This window comes from Serinus canaria, chromosome 14, assembly GCF_022539315.1.
Source record: "Serinus canaria isolate serCan28SL12 chromosome 14, serCan2020, whole genome shotgun sequence".
NCBI classification, from domain to species: domain Eukaryota; kingdom Metazoa; phylum Chordata; class Aves; order Passeriformes; family Fringillidae; genus Serinus; species Serinus canaria.
Window position 1 is genome coordinate 14,053,010 of NC_066328.1, and position 17,621 is coordinate 14,070,630.

Sequence of the window (17,621 nt, forward strand, 5' to 3'; positions counted from 1 at the left end):
CGGCGCGTGCGCGGCGGGGCGGGGCGGCCCCGCGGCGATCCGGGATGTCGGGCCGGCTCCTGGTGACGTAGCGGGAAGGGCCGCGCCAGACCCCCGCCCGCCGCTGTCCCCCGGCACGGCACGGGACCCCCCACACTTCCTCCGGTTGTCCCCCGCCATGGGCAGAGCCGCGGCGGTGGGAACGGGCAGGGAGTCCGGGGCCGCCGCTGGGAATGTGCCAGGCCCTGCCGCCGCGTGAGCACCGGCACCGGCAGCGTTGTCCGCGCCCGCCCCGGGCCAAGCCGTGAGTGTGGCGTCCGCCGGGCCGTCCCTGCCCCGGGAGGGAGGGAGAGGGCGGGAGCTCTGCCCGCCGGGAGCGGGGTCCCATCTCCCGAGGAAGGGGGGGGCGGGAGAGGGTCTGGCGCGGTACCGGGATCCCGTCCTCACCTCCCCGTCCTGCGGGGCTCTCTCTCCCGGCAGGGCGGCGGGTGCCATGAGCAGCAGCTGCGCGTCCCCCGCCGCCGCCCGCCGCCGCCTGCAGCGCCGGGATCGATAGAGGCGGGGGCTGCGGACGCGCCATGGCCGGCAGCGGCTACACGGACCTGCGGGAGAAGCTCAAGTCCATGATGCCCTACCGGGACGGCCACAAAGGCGGCGGCGGCGGCGGCCTCCCGCGGGAGCCCCCCGAGCCGCCGTACGACCGCAAGCGGCGGCACCAGGAGGACTCCGGCTCCGAGCCCAGCGACTACGAGGAGCAGAAGGAGGAGGAGGAAGCTCGGAAAGTGAAGAGCGGCATCCGCCAGCTTCGCCTCTTCAGCGCCGAGGAGTGCGCCAAGATCGAGGCGCGCATCGAGGACGTGGTGTCCCGGGCGGAGAAGGGGCTCTACAAGGAGCACACGGTGGATCGGGCGCCGCTGCGGAACAAGTATTTTTTCGGGGAAGGCTACACCTACGGGTCTCAGCTGCAGCGGCGAGGCCCCGGCCAGGAGCGCCTGTACCCGCGGGGGGAGGTAGACGCCATCCCCGAGTGGGTGCACGACCTGGTGATCAGGAAGCTGGTGGAGCACCGGGTGATCCCCGAGGGCTTTGTGAACAGTGCCGTCATCAACGACTACCAGCCGGGGGGCTGCATTGTCTCCCACGTGGACCCCATCCATATCTTTGAGAGGCCCATCGTCTCCGTGTCCTTCTTCAGCGACTCGGCGCTCTGCTTCGGGTGTAAATTCCAGTTCAAGCCCATCAGGGTGTCGGAGCCCGTTCTGTTCCTGCCCGTGAAGAGGGGGAGCGTCACGGTGCTCAGGTAACTCGCCCGCGTTGCCGAGGCCCCGGTTGTGTAACGCGGATCACGAGGCGCACGGATGCGCGCCCCGACGGCGCCTCGGGCTCCATCTCCCTCCTCTGTAGGTGCTCAGGGGCTCGCTGTGGTGGAAGGGGGGAAGCAGGGATTTTGGGGGGGTGGGTCCTGCCGTCGTGGTGGGTGAGGATTTGGGTGGGTGCCCTCTCCATGGAGCTTGAGGCGAATGCTGGTGGGAGCGTGCTAGCAGAGCTGAGCTGGCCGTTGAGTTCCTGTAAATGGTTAAAGTAACACGTTGAGACACAAAATGGATCCTTTGCCCAAGAGTGGTCAGAGCAGAGCAGCTGTAGGACAGGGCTCCTGGGTCTATTCTTAGCTCGGCCGGTGCTTCTCTGACCTGACCTTAATCGTGGAGAGGAGATGTGAATGGCCTCGTCTTCCCAGTCTGTAAACTGGGAATGCTGAGCCCTCCCCTGCCCGGTGACGATAGGGAGACCAGAGTGCAGAGCCCCGCGTGATTGTCACTTGGAAGTGCAGCGGGTCACGGGCACAGGAAGGGACTTTATGTGTGTTGAGGAAGAGCCCTGGAAGGTGGAATGACCTGCCCAAGGTCACGCAGTTGGCCGGCAGTAAGGCAGGGGTTGGCACCGGGAAATGCCTGCTTCCTAATCCCACTGCCCTCCGGTGCGGGCTGGGAGGGGGAGCACGCAGGTGAGGGGACTGGCAGGTAAGGGGACAGGAGGGGCTGGAGCACAGGGATCCTGCTGTCTCCAGCTCCTGGGGAGGGCAGCTGGAAGCCTGGCACCGGGGCTGCCAGTCCCTTGTGTCCCTGAAGGTCAGAGTGCTCCATGCCAGGAGCAGGGATCACCAGGACTGTGCCAGCAGTGCTACCAGCTGTATCCTCGTTTGAGGGGTGGTTTTTTTGGACTGGTGAAGGTCCAGGCCGGTTTTCCGGGCTCCCAGGCCGTAATACAATCCCTTGCTTTGGCTTGTAAATTGATCGCTGCAGGGTTCGGGAAGGAATTTTTCCCCCCACAAACACACGGCCTCCTTGACTGGTGCATCAATAATAAATGCTGAGATCTTGCATAGCTTTTATCTCGGAAAAGCTGCACAAACATTAACTAATCCTTGCTGTACCCCGGTGTTAGGTAACTTGCGTGGATTAGCCAGGGATGAGGGAGGCTGCAGAGGGAGGCGGGAATGGCGCTGAGGACATTTTCTCATTCTCTGGTGGTTTGACAAGGCTCAGGGGGCAGAGGTCGGGGTGATTTTTTGAAATGGGACCCAAGGGGACCCATCCTGCTCTGTATCTTTTTACTGCAGAGCAAGCTCCATCCCCAGGGATGGACTGCTGGGTGTGAGGCAGCTGCTCTGCTCCCTGACTTCTCAGAGATACCAGGAGGGAAACTTTCTACTCTAATTTTCCTGCTGCTGATGCAAGCCCCTCTCCTGTCTTTCCTTGTCAGGCCTCGATAAATAGTTGTCCTTCCTTTTACAGCCAGAGGCCTTCTGTTTTTTAAGGACAGTGAGAGTTTTATCCTGCTTGGAAGCATTCTGGCAGAACTGCTAATGCAGGGTCAGCCTCAAGTCTTGCAGTCAAAGCCTCTTGAAAAACTCTGGAGGAGGATCTGCAGTGGAGGATGGTGGGAGGAAGGAGAGATGCTTTCTCTGCTCCAGGACCAGAGAATGATGTTTTCTTATTCCAGACCCTTGCTCTTCCTTCAAAACTGCTGGGAAGAGGCTGCTGGCTCAAGGATCATGGAATTGGAGTGAGGTGTCTCCCAGGGGTGTTTGGGTTGTTGGCCAGTGTCACTCAGGTGCTGTAATCAGTTTGTTCATGTGGCTGAAGCAATCCTACAAACCAGATCAAGATATCCGAGATATCTTTTCCCTCTACATGCAAGGACTGCTTTCTGATCCACCCACTGCAGCTTGATCACGGTCAGATGTTCTGCCTTCCAGCAAGTAATAGACTTTAAAACAGGGATTATTTCAAATTTGGTACAGCAGTTAGCAGGTACTTTGCACTCACTTATGAGAGATTCTGCCAGAGTGACTGTTCTGTGTTGACAGGATCCTGCCTGGAATCAATTCCTTGCCTCACAGCAGATCTCCTGCTCTCCCATCTCACCCCAGCAGTCAAGAGGAGCAGGAGAGGTGCAGACCGTGCTCAGGGGTGTGGCACCAAATCCAGCCCTTGGGCATGACTAAGTCAACTCCCCAAACTTGGCATTTTCTCCTCTGGGTAAACAGCTGCTGGAGGCAGTTGCCCTGGAGATGGGGAACGGGCACAGATAGAGGTGGCATGCCTGTAATGTCTGGGATTCAAATCCTGCTGGGTCAGTGGCTGCCCCTGGCCTGCAGCCTTTCCAGGGAAGCTGTGTGGAAGTCCTGAGGATCTAAAGTAACCTCTCAGATCCCTCTCTTTGACCCCACAGCACTCTCACACTGGCTCCACATTGTCCCTGTACTGTTCCTGCTCCTGATTTCACAGCTGCTGACCCAGTACCCCGTAGGGATTTTACAGAGGCACTTTCCTTGTTTCCCTCCTTTTATTTTGTTTACCTGCCCTGAAGTAGGATGTGGTGTTTGCCAACACTGAACCCGCCTCAGAGTCCTCGGAGAGTGTTCAGACCTCAAATGACAAGTGAGGTGGAACAAGATCCACGTGGCTGGGCTGTGCCCCTCGCCAGAAGGCAAAAGCTGAGCCACCCCATGACCTGCTAATGAGCCCTTCCCTCTTCCAGCAAGGCCTTTTCTCCTCTCCTTTCACATCTGCAGGGAAGATTTGCTCTTGTAGGTTTTGTGATCTAGAAGATGACCTCCAGTCCCCTCTTTTCCCACAGCCCTGGGAAGCAAGTGCTCCTGCAGGTTTGTCCCAGTGGCAGCCAGGCCAGGAGGAAGCATCAGCTCAGTGTGTGCTGCTGGATCCCAGTCCTGTGATCCATCAGCTCCCTGGGGAGGGGCTGCTGACCTCACCACGTTGGTGGGTTTCTCTTATTTTAACAAGAATTTGGTGAGCATCAGTCGATAGAAGCAGTGGCAGGGAGATGGAGGAATTTGCCTTTTCATCTGGGGAATGTGTGCTTTGAGAATGCTTGGGCTGGGAAAAAGGGAGGGAACAGGGGGTGTGTGGAGCCACCTGGGATGGGGGGTTCCAGGTGGATCCCTGCCCTGCAGCTGCTGTCACAGCAAGCAAATCTCAGCGCTGAAACTGCCAGGTATGTTGTCTGAGCATTGAAAAGAGTGCAGCTGGAGGAACGAAAGGCACAGGTAGCATTTCCCAAGTTTCCAGAGCTTGTGCCATACAGGCTTCCCTCCCACAGCTGGAGAGTGCTCCGGGTCGTCTCCTGGCTGTTTGTAATGGCAGGGGAGTGCTGTGATGTGTGTCCCTCCTGTTGTCTCGTGGCGTGCCTGATGGAAGCATAATCAGAGCAGGTTGGAATCACTGGAGGATGAACCTCCTTCCTTCCCAGCTGGAGGGATCTCTCTGCAGCTGTCTGCTCCAAAATAGCCTGATCCCTCAGAACAGGCTGTTGGTGCAGAGGAAGTTCCACATGTGCCAGTGGTGATGAGGCAGAGATTTGTTCAAGCTTTTCTTGTTAGAGTCTGTAGAACTTCAAGGCTTCCTTTCTGGTGATGTTTGCACAAAAATATCCACTTTTATCTCTGTGTGAATCAGTTCTGGCTCAGCAGTGACTTTTCCAGATGGAAAAAGACTCAGGGGAGAGTTAGGGATGTAAGGTTTGACAGGTTAGTTTGGGATTGGGGTCTGGAGTTGGGGTAGTGTGTGGAAAACATCAGCACTTCCCCCTCTTCTTCTGGAAAACCCTCTGGGATGGAGATGGCACACTTAGGTGTTCTCATGGGCAGGAATTTATGATTTTCCTTTCCAGATTGTTTTGAGTTTATTCTCTGGGCAAGAAATGTGTGTGTAGACCCTTGATATCATTATGGGTGTTTTTCTTCAGGGTCTGCTCCTTCACCCATCCTCAGGGTGTGCAAGGCTGAGCAGTGGGTGAGAAGTTCATGCTAGCACAAGGCAGCACAAGTATGACACAACCAAATAATCCTTTTATTTCATTTCTCTGCCTGTGCAGAGGCACTCCATCACTACATATGATATAGTGCAGAGTTTTCCACACCAGTTTGCCACTGGGGCAGACTGGTGTGTCCCCGTTATGGTCTCAGACCAGGATGGTGGGGCTGTTGTTTGATGCTGCCTGTGTGCATCTGGGACCACAAACTTCCTGGTACCACTGTGGAATTGATCTGAAAAGGGTGTTCTTGCCTGGGGAAGGAGTGAAAAGGAGTGTCCAGGCTGATACCTTGTAGGTCTGGAAGCAGGTCTGGAAGCAGACCTTTCCCTGGTGTTCAGGGTGCTGCTGAGGATGCTGAGTTGAATGTTAACGTGGGTGATATTCATGAATTCACTGGAGCTTGACGCAGAGATTCCAGGAACATAATAGAGCATCATCACGAGCCCTTGTTGTGTTCTGCAATGCCTGGAGCACAGTGGGGATGGACACCACCCCTGCTTCAGCTGGTCAGGCCTTGGGCTTGTGGCTGTCCTTGCAGAGCAGTAGATCTGTGTGTGAGGTGTTTCTGGGTGAGTGGGTGGGTTATCTAACCAGATCAAGGAAACCCGGTCCTGTCCCCAGAGAAGGCTTGTGTGTATGTGAGCTCTTTTCTCTGCTCAGGTGTCCTGAATAACCTGCCAGCCCCTGACCCTGGCCTGCCAGCAGTGGCATGGAAAAGCCTTGTGGGGACACTGGGCCTGCTGATTTCTGCTTCAGGCTGGGTGTGCAGGCTTGAACAGCCTTCACCCAGGTGCCTTCCAAGGTGTTCCTGCCCTTGTTGGGTGTTCCAGGAAGCTCTGAAGGTGTTCAGCTTCTCTTTAGCCCATGCTGGACAGCAGAAGGCTCTCAGTGAGCTGACACTCTCCAAACGGCAGGTAGAGGGCAGGCCCCACCGCTGGGATCTGCTGCTCGCACCCTTGCAGTGACGGGATGTGCTCCCAGCATGGTTTCTGTGTCACAGCAGGCGTGGTGGCCGCTCTCCACGGACCCACCGTGATTTCACCTGCTCTGCTGGGCACAGGAGCCCAGCTGGAAACAGTGGCAGCCATCAGGAAATGCTCCAGTGTGTTGTGGGAAGCTGGGGCTGTCCTTGGCCGTGGCTTCTCTCCAGCCTGCTGAAAATGTGGAGTATCTGGAGTCATGTCACACAACAGCCAGTGCTTGAGCCTGGCTTTTCCTCAGCCCAGGGAGCTGTTTCACCCTGTTGCAGGGCGGTTTCAGAGGAGTGCAGCTTGGTTTGCAGGTCTGAATTTGTAGGTTACCCCATGAGTAAGGGCTGGTGATGTTCTTGTGGTGGCTGAGGATATGCCGTGTGATGGGGAGGATGATCAGCAGGAAAAGGGGGTGAGAGGCTCAGCTCTGCATGACTGCACCTCTCTGTGACTAAAAAACCTCCCTGATGTGTTACATGTTTGGGTCTGGGAGTGCTGCACACCTGAGCTGTGAGAGAGCTTTTCTCATAGGCGTGTTTTGGAGATGATTTGGAGGAATGTGCTCATTTTCCCCACTGTTGCTTTCTAATTTCTTCATAAATTAATTGCCTGAATCTACAATTCTACATTTCTACATGCTTTTATTTCACAGTGCTGGAGCAGGTGGCAGTTTCCTCTGGGGTATGCTGAAAAACTGAGTCCTGAAAACCCCCCAGAATCCCCTGACTGTCCTCGTTCTTTCCCATTGTTTGTTCCTTCCTGCAAGTCTGTCTCCTGTGTGCCTGGGGGGTGGTGTTTGGAGGAGGAATTCCTGGTGCAAGTTAGGAAGTACTGGCCAAACTGAGTTGTTGAGGCTGGAAACCACTTTCTGTTTCTGCCTGGCATCTCCCTGATGGTGGCTTTTTGTTTCTGTTGTCAGTGGGTATGCGGCCGACGAAATCACACACTGCATTCGACCGCAGGACATCAAGGAGAGGAGAGCTGTCATCATCCTCCGAAAGTAAGTGTTGAAGCCCTCCAGACAGCAAGATAAACGTGGATGTGGTGTCATGATGCTTAAACACTTGAAAACTGCCTTGCTTGTTAATTTGCTGGCTTGATCTTGCACCTTGATTAGGTGTCACTCTGGCGCTCGCTCGTGTCGTGCCGTACCTGGCAGTGGAAGTGGCTGGAACCTGTTCCTGCAGGGTTCATCACTCCTTGGCTCTGTGCAGCAGCACTTTGTTGTAATGTCAGGGGTGGCAAGCCCTGGTGGTGTCCAAACTGGCTTTTCTTTGGCTGCCCAGCTCCAAACACCTAGGGTATCAAACTGTCTGTTTTGGGCTGTGTGTTCAGGTGTCTGGTCATGTGATACCCACGTGTGTGAGTTACCTGGAATGGTCTTTTGGAGCTGATGCTTGTGATGAAGAATGTCCTGTGAAGCAGAGAAAGGTTTCTTGGTATCATGGCTTTTGTTTCCTGGGGAGAGATGAAGACATTGGTTTTGGAGGGAAACGTGTAGAGAGTTCAATGCTCATTACAGAGCTTGTCCTTCGAGTCTGTGTTGGGAAGCCAAGCTCCATAAGCTGTTTTAGAAAGGGGCTTCCTGTTCTAGGAAAGCATTCTTGATGGCATTTCATCAATCAGTGCTTGTTCCTAAAGCTCTTAAGAAAATGAGAGACAAAGTAAACTAAGCCCACCCCAAAGTCCCTCAGTAAAACTTTCTTTCCTGCCTAGAAATGTCCTCTCTCATCAGTTCCTTCTGCTGGGAGACCAAAACATGTGACTGCCATGCATTGACCCCTGCTGACTATGCCTTGGAAGGTGCTGGCAGTAATTCTGCTGTCAAGAAGCATCTTTGCAAATGAAAATACACACTTTGAGTCCTGTAAACCCAGCCAAAAACATGGGCATTGGTGGCAGGGCTGTGGTTGTGGCCCAGGCTGGCATAAGGCTCGCAGGCAAGTGGTCTGGATCCAGACTGGATGAGCTTTTGGATAGCTTAGTTGGTTTCAAAACAAGTCTGGCAACATTATGAGGATATGGCACAAAGCCAGTGGAGTGGAGTTGGACATCTGGTTAGAGAAACCCATGGAATGAAGGCAGGAAAAACAGCAGCCCTGAGGCATTAGCCAAGCAAAATCAGCCCAGACCCAGGGAGGCAGGATGAGATGTGGCAGGAGATAGAGTGGGATGAAAGGCAGGCTGTAGCCAAACCACCCCACAGCTGGGAATGGTCACATCAGGTTTGGGGTGAGGGGCTCTGATAAGAACTTAGAGCTGTTGAGTTCATGGTGTTGGAGCAGCCAGGGAAAAGCTGCATAAGTGCTGACAAGGAGGCATCTCCAAGTCTTGTAGCTGCTTTGGTTGGATTTTGGGAAAGAGGAGCTGCCTGTCATAGGTTGTGGAGCAGTTTTCTGGAAAAGACAGACTCAGATAAATAAGCTAAAGCTGCCCAAACTGGTGCAGATATCCAATGTACCTGTTTAAACTGGCTCTGCCTCTTGCTTTCTCCAGCCTTGGTGAGCTGAAGGTGTTGGATTGTTTCAGTCAAGCCTGGCTGCCCTCAAAGTGCATCTGGGCAAGAAGGGACCTTAAACATCACCTTGTTTCAGCCCCTGCCATGGGCAAGGACACCTTCCACTAGGCCAGGCTGCTCAGAGTCCCATGCAACCTGTGCTTCTCTGGGTAACCTGTGCCAGTGCTTCACTGCTCTCTGAGCAAAGGATTTCTTTCTAATATCCAATCTAAATTGTCCCTCTTGTAGTTTAACACTGGTCCCTCTTGTCTTATGACCATCTCCCAACATAAAAAGTTGTTCTCTGTGTTTTTTATAAGCCCCCTTTAATCCTGGGAGGAGCAGTGAGGTCTCCCCAGTTGTACCCAGCTGACCTGCTGCATTCCTGCTGAAAGGACGGAGCCTGTAGCACTGCTGGCTTTGTTTGCCCATCCATGCTGACTTTTGGGGCCTGATTTGCTTCATGTCAGAGCAGAAGTGTCTCTTCCCATCAGACAGTGAGGGGCTAACCTGACAGACAAACCAGATGAAACCACACCAGGATTTTTCTCTGAGCAAAGCACAAACCCCCTGGTAATTCTTTCTGCATAACCTCTGCAGCTGTGGTGAATCCGTGGCGATGTTCGCCAAAGGCTGGGCTGTGATTGCTGCCAATTAGAGCTTAATAATTGCTGCTTATCCCCTGGCCAGGGCAGCCACCTCCCCGTGTCCCCTGCGTGTCCCTTTGTGCGCAGTGTGCCCCTTGTCTGTGCCAGGGCTGCTGCACCAGCGCCATTCCTGCTCCCTGGATCTGCGGCTGTGCCTGGGACAGGCTGTTGTGCAACCAGGAAAGCAGCTCCTTCCCCTGCTGGCCTGCGAGCACGAGAGGCCTCGTAAAACTCCTCTTCCTCTTCTTGGTGGTGAGGATCAGCCCTGAGCTTTCCAGATCAGATCAGATCAGCTGGATCGTCCCAGTTGGAGCTGGGATGTTCAGCTCTGAGTTCTGCCAGAGCCCGCTGGGTCCCGGGCGTTTGAGTCTGGCTCTGCTCTCGCCTCTGCTTCCTGCTGACAGCTGTGGGAGCTGCAGGAGCAGTGGGGTTCTGCAGGATTCTCCAGAGCTGTGTGGTTACCAAGCAGGTCATAAACACTTCAGTGCTCTGTGTTTCCTGTATTGGATCAGGGCTGCTGGGAACCAGCAGGGTTTGGAAATGCTTTGAGCCAGAGGAGGGGAGGAATGGTGCTCTTAATTTATGAGATGCTGGGAGAGGTAACGTGGGAGGTGGGTATAGAAATGAGACCTACTCAACCAGGTCTTGAAAGCAATTTTAGAGGCTTTTGCTGCCATTCTGCTTTCACTCTCATAAGCAGAGTTTCTCTATTTGTAGGTACATTGTTCTCCATTTTAGTGTCACCTCTTGTTGCACCTGGCCAGAGGCACCTGGCTGGTGTTCCCTTGCAGTGTATTGGGGGTTGGTTTGTTTGAGTTGCAGCCCTGCAGTTGCTATTGTATTTGAGAGGTATTTAAACCACCTCCCTTGTCATGGGCAGGATCTGCAAGGCCTTTGGTGTTCAGACTGGACTGGGTCCAGCCCTAGAGCTGAGAACAACTCAGGATGACAGCGTGGACTAGCACAGGCTCCAACCTGGCAGCTGCCTGTGGAAGTGTTCCTTGTTTCTGGCACGCTGGGCAAACTCAGGCTGCCATGCCCAGCTTTGCCTGTGCCAGACTGGCATCACCCTGATTAGCTGAAGAGGCTCTCCCTGATGGCAGAGAGAGGCTTGGCAGCTGGATGTGCTTTCTAATGGAAGTTTAGATTGGGATTCTCCTGTGGAAACCTCCATCAGGAGCTGAAGTTCAGCACTGGAGAGCAAGTAGTTGGTCTCCCCCTTCATTTTTGCTGCCTCCTCCACTTGTGCATGGCTACAGTCCTCTGACAGTTCTCTTTTGGGGTGAGCTGTGCTTGCTCTCCAGCATAGCTTGAGTGTGTGCAGAGCTGCTGGAAGGGATGTGGTGCAGCTTCTGTTTGCTACACCTTCTCCTGACTCGTACTTCAACTCTTTGCACTTTGTAGTCAAGCTGAGGAACACCTGACCCCGGGAGATCCGTGGGCAGGAGGGAGTTTCCAGGTGGAAGCAGTTATTACTGTTGCAGGTGATGATGCTTTTGCAGGGCATCTCCCACCCAGGTGGCTTAACTGGAGCTGTGAGTTGTTGCCAAGTGATTTCATGGGATTTCACAGCTGCTCCAGCAGCTCTGCTCCTTATCCCAGAGCTGGGGTTGCAGTGAGCTCAGCACCTTTTGCATTCACCTCGTGACTGTGTGTCCCTAAGCCAAGGCAGGATAAAGGGCAATGGCTTCAAACTGACAGAGAGGGTTTAAATTAGGTATAAGGAAAAAATCCTTTCCTGTGAGGCTGCTGAGGCCCTGGCACAGGTTGCCCAGAGAAGTTGTGGCTGCCCCATCCTTGAAAGCGTCCTAGGTCAAGGTGGACAGGACTTGGAGCAGTCTGGTCTAGTGGAAGGTGTTCCTGCCTGTGGCAGGGGGTTGGAAATGAGGTTATGTTCAAGGTCCCTTCTAACTTTAACCATTTTGTGGTTCTGTGAAGTTTCTAGTAGCACAAAGCTTGTTGTGCTGTGGAGTGTGGTATTCTTGCCCCTCCTCCTGAGCCGTGTGGTTGGGGTGGAGGGCTCTGCTGTGATTCTGTAGAAACTCCTTGCAAATTCTCTTCTCTTTCAATATTTGCAGAACAAGACTAGATGCACCTCGATTGGAAACAAAATCCCTGAGTAGCTCTGTGTTGCCACCAGGTTATAACTCTGACCGCCTGTCGGGAAGCAACCGGGACCAGATCCTGAAACCAAAGCGGTCCCATCGCAAAGCAGATCCTGATGCTGCCCACAGGTAGGACCATCTCTCCTAAGAGCCATGTTTGGGATGTTGTCTCCGGATCAGTGCATAGCTGAGGTCCCTGGCCTCAGAACATATTTAAAACCATTCTGTTTTGCACCTGCCAGGTGCTTTCTGCAATGCCCAGATCTGTTTTATCAGAATGAGCTCTTTATGCGTTCCTCCCAGACTTGTGGAGGCTGAGCTCTGGCTGTAAGCAGCTTACATTGTTTATCCTGTGAGTGGCATAATGAAGAAGCAATAGATTTGGCTGGCTTTTGATAATGCAGTCGTTCAGAACAATAGTTTCCCTGCAGCTAATCATTTTTGACCTCTATTGCCAAGCAACCTGTGCAGCTGCGTTAAACTATATTATGAAAGCAGTCCTGGGAGGGAGCGTGAGGGTTTGCTATCTGGGAAAGGTTAAGGACTTCTTGGGAAGCTTCTCAAGCCTGTTTTGATTCCAGAGCTCTGTGTGTGTATTTTTGTGTGAGAAACCAGACTGTGTGGATGTTTAAGCCTGACCTTCAGGGAAGCTCCTCGCTGAGGTTTCAGACAAGCTTGAGCTCTGCAGCAAGGCTTCCCTTAAACACCTTGGTGTGAGCACACTGATGGCTGTGAGTGATAGCCAGTCTGCCAGCTGTCCTGCATATTCCAATTCCAAAGCTTCCTGAGGATCCAGATGGCACTCTCTGCACAATGGGTACAACCCAAAAGTTGACTTGGTCGCAGGGCTTGGCTGCCACGCAGTCCCAGCCCTGTTTGAACCTGTCCTGGAGGGAGGAGGGTGGGGATGGTTTGTTTGTGAGCAGTGTTCATTCACCTGCACTCAGGCTGGAAGATGGATGAAGGTCTGAGGCTGAGCTGCAGATGCAGCTTCCCTGGGAGCACGCAGAGGGCCGGTGTCCGATTAGAGGAGCGATCATGCGGGACAAATGTGCACATCCCTCAGAGCTGTTTTTCAGCCTGATGTGACCTTATCAGGCTGTGGGGGATGGCTTGCATAGGCTCCTGCAGCAGATGGGTGTGAAAAACATGTTTTTCTATTTCTCTGGCCTCAGAGGCTCCAGTATAACAGGTAATTCTCATGGATATCATAGTGGGATCTCTCAGGAACCACTCAGATAAAGTAAGTGGTGTGTGCAGCCCACCAACCCAGTCCTGCTAGAAAGTGATCAGAGGCAGCTTTGCAGAAATAACAATTACACTGTGTTAATATTTGAGAGTACAAAGGATTTTGGAGCTGTGGTGTGATCCTGCACCTTAAGGAGCTCAGCTCTGTGCTCTAAATTCTGCTGCAGTAGAGACAGACCCCTCTGCCCAAGGGATTTTTCTTGGGACCACAAGCTGCAAGTTAAAGAGAAAGAGGTTGACTGGAAGTGTTCTGGTGGAGGTGAAGGCCAAAGCTTGCCTTGGGAAGGGAAGGAACTGGCCCATCATAGCAATGTTCTCAGCTCCTCTAGGGATCTGCAACTTGGTGATCTATTCCTGCTCTGCCAAGTGCCCAGTGCTGGGAAAGCAGTGGGAAAACAGGCAGAGCTGTCACGGCAGGTAACCTGCAGATAGCATCCAGGAGGGATGGCTGGATCCCATCGTGCTGTGCTCTCACTCCTGTTTTCCCCCTCTCCATAGGCCACGGATTCTAGAAATGGATAAGGAGGAGAACAGGCGTTCAGTCCTCTTACCAAAACATAGGAGACGGAGCAACTTCAGCTCCGAGAACTATTGGCGAAGGTCGTACGAGTACACGGAGGACTGTGACGACGAGGAGGAGGATGGCAGCCCCGCCAGGAAAGTTAAAATGAGGCGACACTGAGGATTGCACTTGCCAGGCTCGTGGAGCTGATGAGATTGGCCTCCAGTCTGTGAAAACTTTCTCCTCCCTCTGGCTATCTTCCATCTAGCTTCAGTTTTGGTTTTTCCTTTCAGGCTGAAGAGTAAACAGGAAGGATTTGGTTTTATGAATGGAGGAATGCTGAGACATACGTGAGGATGGAACATGTCCAGTGCACATGGTGTCCTGAGTCATGGGTCAAGTGGGCATCTCTCCCTTAGGAAGCAGATAAAGTTATGCCAGGTTGTCTGTTGGGATTTCTTTTGAAAACACCAAAAAGTTTAAATGTGTCATTGCGCAAGATTCAAGAATTGTATTTTTGTTTTGGTTTTTGGTTGGGTTTTTTTTTGTTTGGTTTTTTTTTTTTTTTTTTTTTCTTTAACACTTATCCTTTCCAAATGTTCTAAATATGATGTTTGACCCCAGGAGCTGAAATTCCATGGTGGGCTCGTATTCCTTGTTTCACCAAAGGGCTCCTTGGTCTTTTTTTACCTGGTGGTTTCGGGTCTGTTTTAAGGGTGCCCTGCAGTAACTGGAAGTTTGAAGCTTTGCAGACCCCTCTTGCTGCGATCAATTTCAAAGGGTTTAGGACATTTTTGTTGCACTTTAGTGTTTTAAATGCCGTAGGTTTCCTTTCCAGACCCTTTTCCCAAGCCAGCACGGGCTCGCAGCCCTGTGTCCCTGCGCTGCCCTCTCCAAGAATGTACTAGAGCTCTGGTTTCTCAGTGCTGGTCTGACTGGGGCTGTGCTTGAGGAGGAGGGAAAGGTGGCCCAGCATTGTCCTGAGATCCATATTGGAATCTCAGGGCTGCCAAGTGAGGGATCACACTGAGCATGTGCTGCTTCCCAGAGCTGGGGATAGCAAAGAGGAGTAGGAGACGCTGTGCTTGTGAGGGTTTGTGCCTTGGGAGCCCCCCAGAAGAGCCCTCCTCCACTGCCCCTTCCAGGTGGAGAGAGCTGAGGTGGTGCAGCATTCCCAGCACAGTGGCCCATCCTGAAGGACTGGCTGCACTCTCATGGAGCAGGAACAGGAGCTGCTGTGGTCTTGGGGGAGCTGAGCAGCTCTGTCCCCTCTGAGGCTGGCTCTGGGAGCAGGGACACTGCAGGGCTCAAGTTTGGCCCCAGTTCAGTGCATCCAGCATTGAAGTTGCCTGCTTTCTCCTGGCCTATTCCTGCCTGTGTTCCTGGGGTAAGGAGTTTTCTGGTTGCTACAGGAAGTGCTGAGAAGAATTCAGGCATTTAGCCCCATGGAGTTGTGATAGAGCATCTGCCATCATCATCCTGTTCTCCCACCCGGTTTGTGTTAGCCCAGACCAAAGCCTTGGTGTTTGCAAAGTTTGGGGCCCAATGCCATATTTAGAGCTGTACTTTTAAGGAAAACTTCCTCTGGTTGATTCTTTGAACCCAAGTGTTGGCAGTTGTTAGGAGTAGTCTTATTTTTAAATTTTTACTGCTTTGCCCTCCCTCCCATTGTAGTTTTTCTTAGTGTCGTGTCCCCCACACACTTCATGGTCTGCACGCTTGGCAATAAAAAGATGTAATATATTTTGAAACTTGTTTGCTGCTGTCTTGAGGGACTTCTGGTCTAAAACAACCACCCAGGCATTGTTCCCTGCAGTGCTGATCAAGGACGTTTGCTGACATTTGGGTCCCACTGTCCTTTTCCTTCCCTGCTGAATTTCACCTGGTGTTGGGGTTCTGCTCAGGCTGGATCTTGTCACATGAGCTCAAAGGACATTGCTATCACCTTCAGCTGGCTGTGGGGGTGTTGGTGAGGTCTCCAGTGCCTGTCTCTGATTATCCAGTGGTTTTCCTGGTGAGAGCCCCCACTGCCTCCGTGCTGAGGCACAGCCTCCAAAGAAACGTATTTTGTCAGTCCAGGGATCCAAAAGTTTGTGCTTCTGCTGCTTGTGAAACCTTGAAAATGCCATTTTCAGACCTCACGTAGCATTTGAAGCGATGTTCCTCACCCTCCCGGCTTTCTGCTGCAAATCCAGGCCAGTTCTTGGCTACAAAACCCCTGTTTTGGGCAGCTTGGCATCCCCCTGGCAGCAAAACTGCACGTAGAGATCCCTTCTCCTCCTGATGGCTTTGTCTTTCTGGATCCATCCTGGCCATGCCCTGCCAGGCTCTGCTGTGGGTGCAGATGGTGACAGAGGTCACTGCCAGAGGTCTCAGCTCTCCCCTCCTGGCTCCTTATTTTATCCCTACCTCTCCAGTATGGATACTCTACCCTGGTGTCAACTCAGACTGAAGCTGGAGCAGCTGGTCTTTCCACAGCTGCTTCCCAGAGCAGGACTTCCATGGGATGAGGTGCTGGATATGGACATGCTGGGCTCTTCCACCTCTAGCCTGGTCCCAGCCACCACCTCCTCCTGGTCCTTGTGCAGGCTGTACGTGTGCAAGATTCCTTTCCCAGCTTGTTTTGGTGTTCCTGCATGTCCTGCTCAGGAGCTTTCCCCCCTTCCCTGTTCCCATCCCTGCAGTGGGTCAGAGCTGGCAGCTGTGGCTGGGGGGACAGGAGGAGCTCCTCTCCAGCCACCATCTGCTCTTGGTTTTTTACCTGACTGGTTGGGGCTTGACCCCTTGGAGAGAGAGGGAGCAGGATCCCTCAGGAGAGGAGTCCCCAGCGTGCAGGCAGGGCCATCTTCCCACTTGTACAGACATTTTCTATAGACACGGATGTATATGTGTAGATAACATGGTTTTTTAACTCTTTTGCACTGAACAACATCAGAGTGAAACCTGGATTCGAAACTAGAAGACATTTTTCACACGGATCCAGAGGTCTGGATCCTTCCTGTAACCTGTCTGGTTGGAACTGTGGCTCAGAATTCCTGGTTTTCACTGTTGGGCTGCACACAGGCATCAGGCCAGGCTGGTGGCATGAGGCTGGGGGTGAGCTCGAGTTTGGAGGCAAAACTTCTCCCCAGGCTCCTGCACAGCCCTGACCCCGTTGGTTTGTGTGTGTCTGATCTGGCTGTGTGTGGTCCAACCTCTCCATCCACCCACAGCGTGTCCGTGCTCAGCCCCAAGCTGGGAGCTCCATCCAGTGTGACAGTCCATGTGCCCAGACCCAGAGCCCAGAGCAGGAGAACTCTTTCCTAAGGAAGGGGGAGGAAGGTGGGGTTCATCCCTGCTTTTCCACAAAGAACAGGAGGAATTGGGGTTCGTTACTGTTACCGTATCTCCAGAAGGGTCAGTGGTGGAATTATCCAAGCCCATGGATCAAAACAGCTGCCAGGCTTTGGGGAGGACTCAAGGGGGGCAGGGTCTAGACCCCCACCAGCAGCAAAGAGTCTTTTACCTGCCAAAAGTGTTCCCTTTTCCCTGTTGGGAGGAGAAACATTCAACTGAGAAATGTCTCTGCTCCTTTCCCTGCCCACACTTAGAAGTTCTGGCTGACTTTAATTTTGTTTTTTAAAAGATTCTAATTTTTTTTTTTGTTACCAATAAAAATAAAAATTAAAAAAATACTAAAAAAGAAAGTGGCAATATTTTTTTCTGTAAGCTTTTCCTAGGAAAAAGCGTGGTTTGTAACAAAGTTGTACAGTTCTGAAGTTTGAGATACGAGAAGTACTGTGTGAAACGCTGTAAATGGAGCAGAGATTATTTTATGTACAGTCTGACATGGGGGAATCTTTTAATTCCAATTGATTCTTAGGAAGAATTTGGTTCTTCACTTGTCAGGGTTTGGAATTTCATGGTTTCATTATTATGATTTTTTTTTTCTTGTATAGATTGCTGCATTAATTGAATAAAAGCAGAAAGCATCTCTTGGCATGGCTCTGTGGTACTGGGGGCCGGGATGTGCCTCGATCCCCCTGGCAGGAATGAGGTGGTTGGGAGCATGGAACTGGTTCTAAATAAAGGGAGTCACTGGCTCCCCCGGGGACAGGGCAAAAGTGGTGGCTGTGCTTCCTGTGCTGTCCTAGAAAGCAGGGACAGGGATCTCTGCCTTCCTCCCTTCTTGCCAACACCCTGGGCTTCAGCCTGATGCTGAGCTCCTCTTCCTCCTGATGCCTCCTTCTTGTAAGAGGGAGATGGTGGGGTGGGTGTGATGTGCCAGGGGAGATGGATGGGATCTGTTGGTCTGTGGCCTTGCTTCTTTCTCCTCTCTTCTTCCTTTCTTTCTTG

The 17,621-nt window shown here is 52.7% G+C and overlaps 1 protein-coding gene across 1 annotated transcript; it reads left to right on the plus strand.

Annotated features, from left to right (window-relative positions):
• The first annotated feature begins 6 nt into the window (after window positions 1-6).
• On the plus strand, window positions 7-17,259 carry ALKBH5 (alkB homolog 5, RNA demethylase). The gene is made up of 5 exons (XM_050980051.1): window positions 7-283; window positions 460-1,279; window positions 7,207-7,287; window positions 11,510-11,665; window positions 13,283-17,259. The coding sequence occupies exons 2-5, from the start codon at window positions 558-560 to the stop codon at window positions 13,464-13,466; spliced, it is 1,143 nt and encodes a 380-aa protein (XP_050836008.1). The 5' UTR covers window positions 7-283; window positions 460-557; the 3' UTR covers window positions 13,467-17,259.
• The last annotated feature ends 362 nt before the right edge of the window (window positions 17,260-17,621 follow it).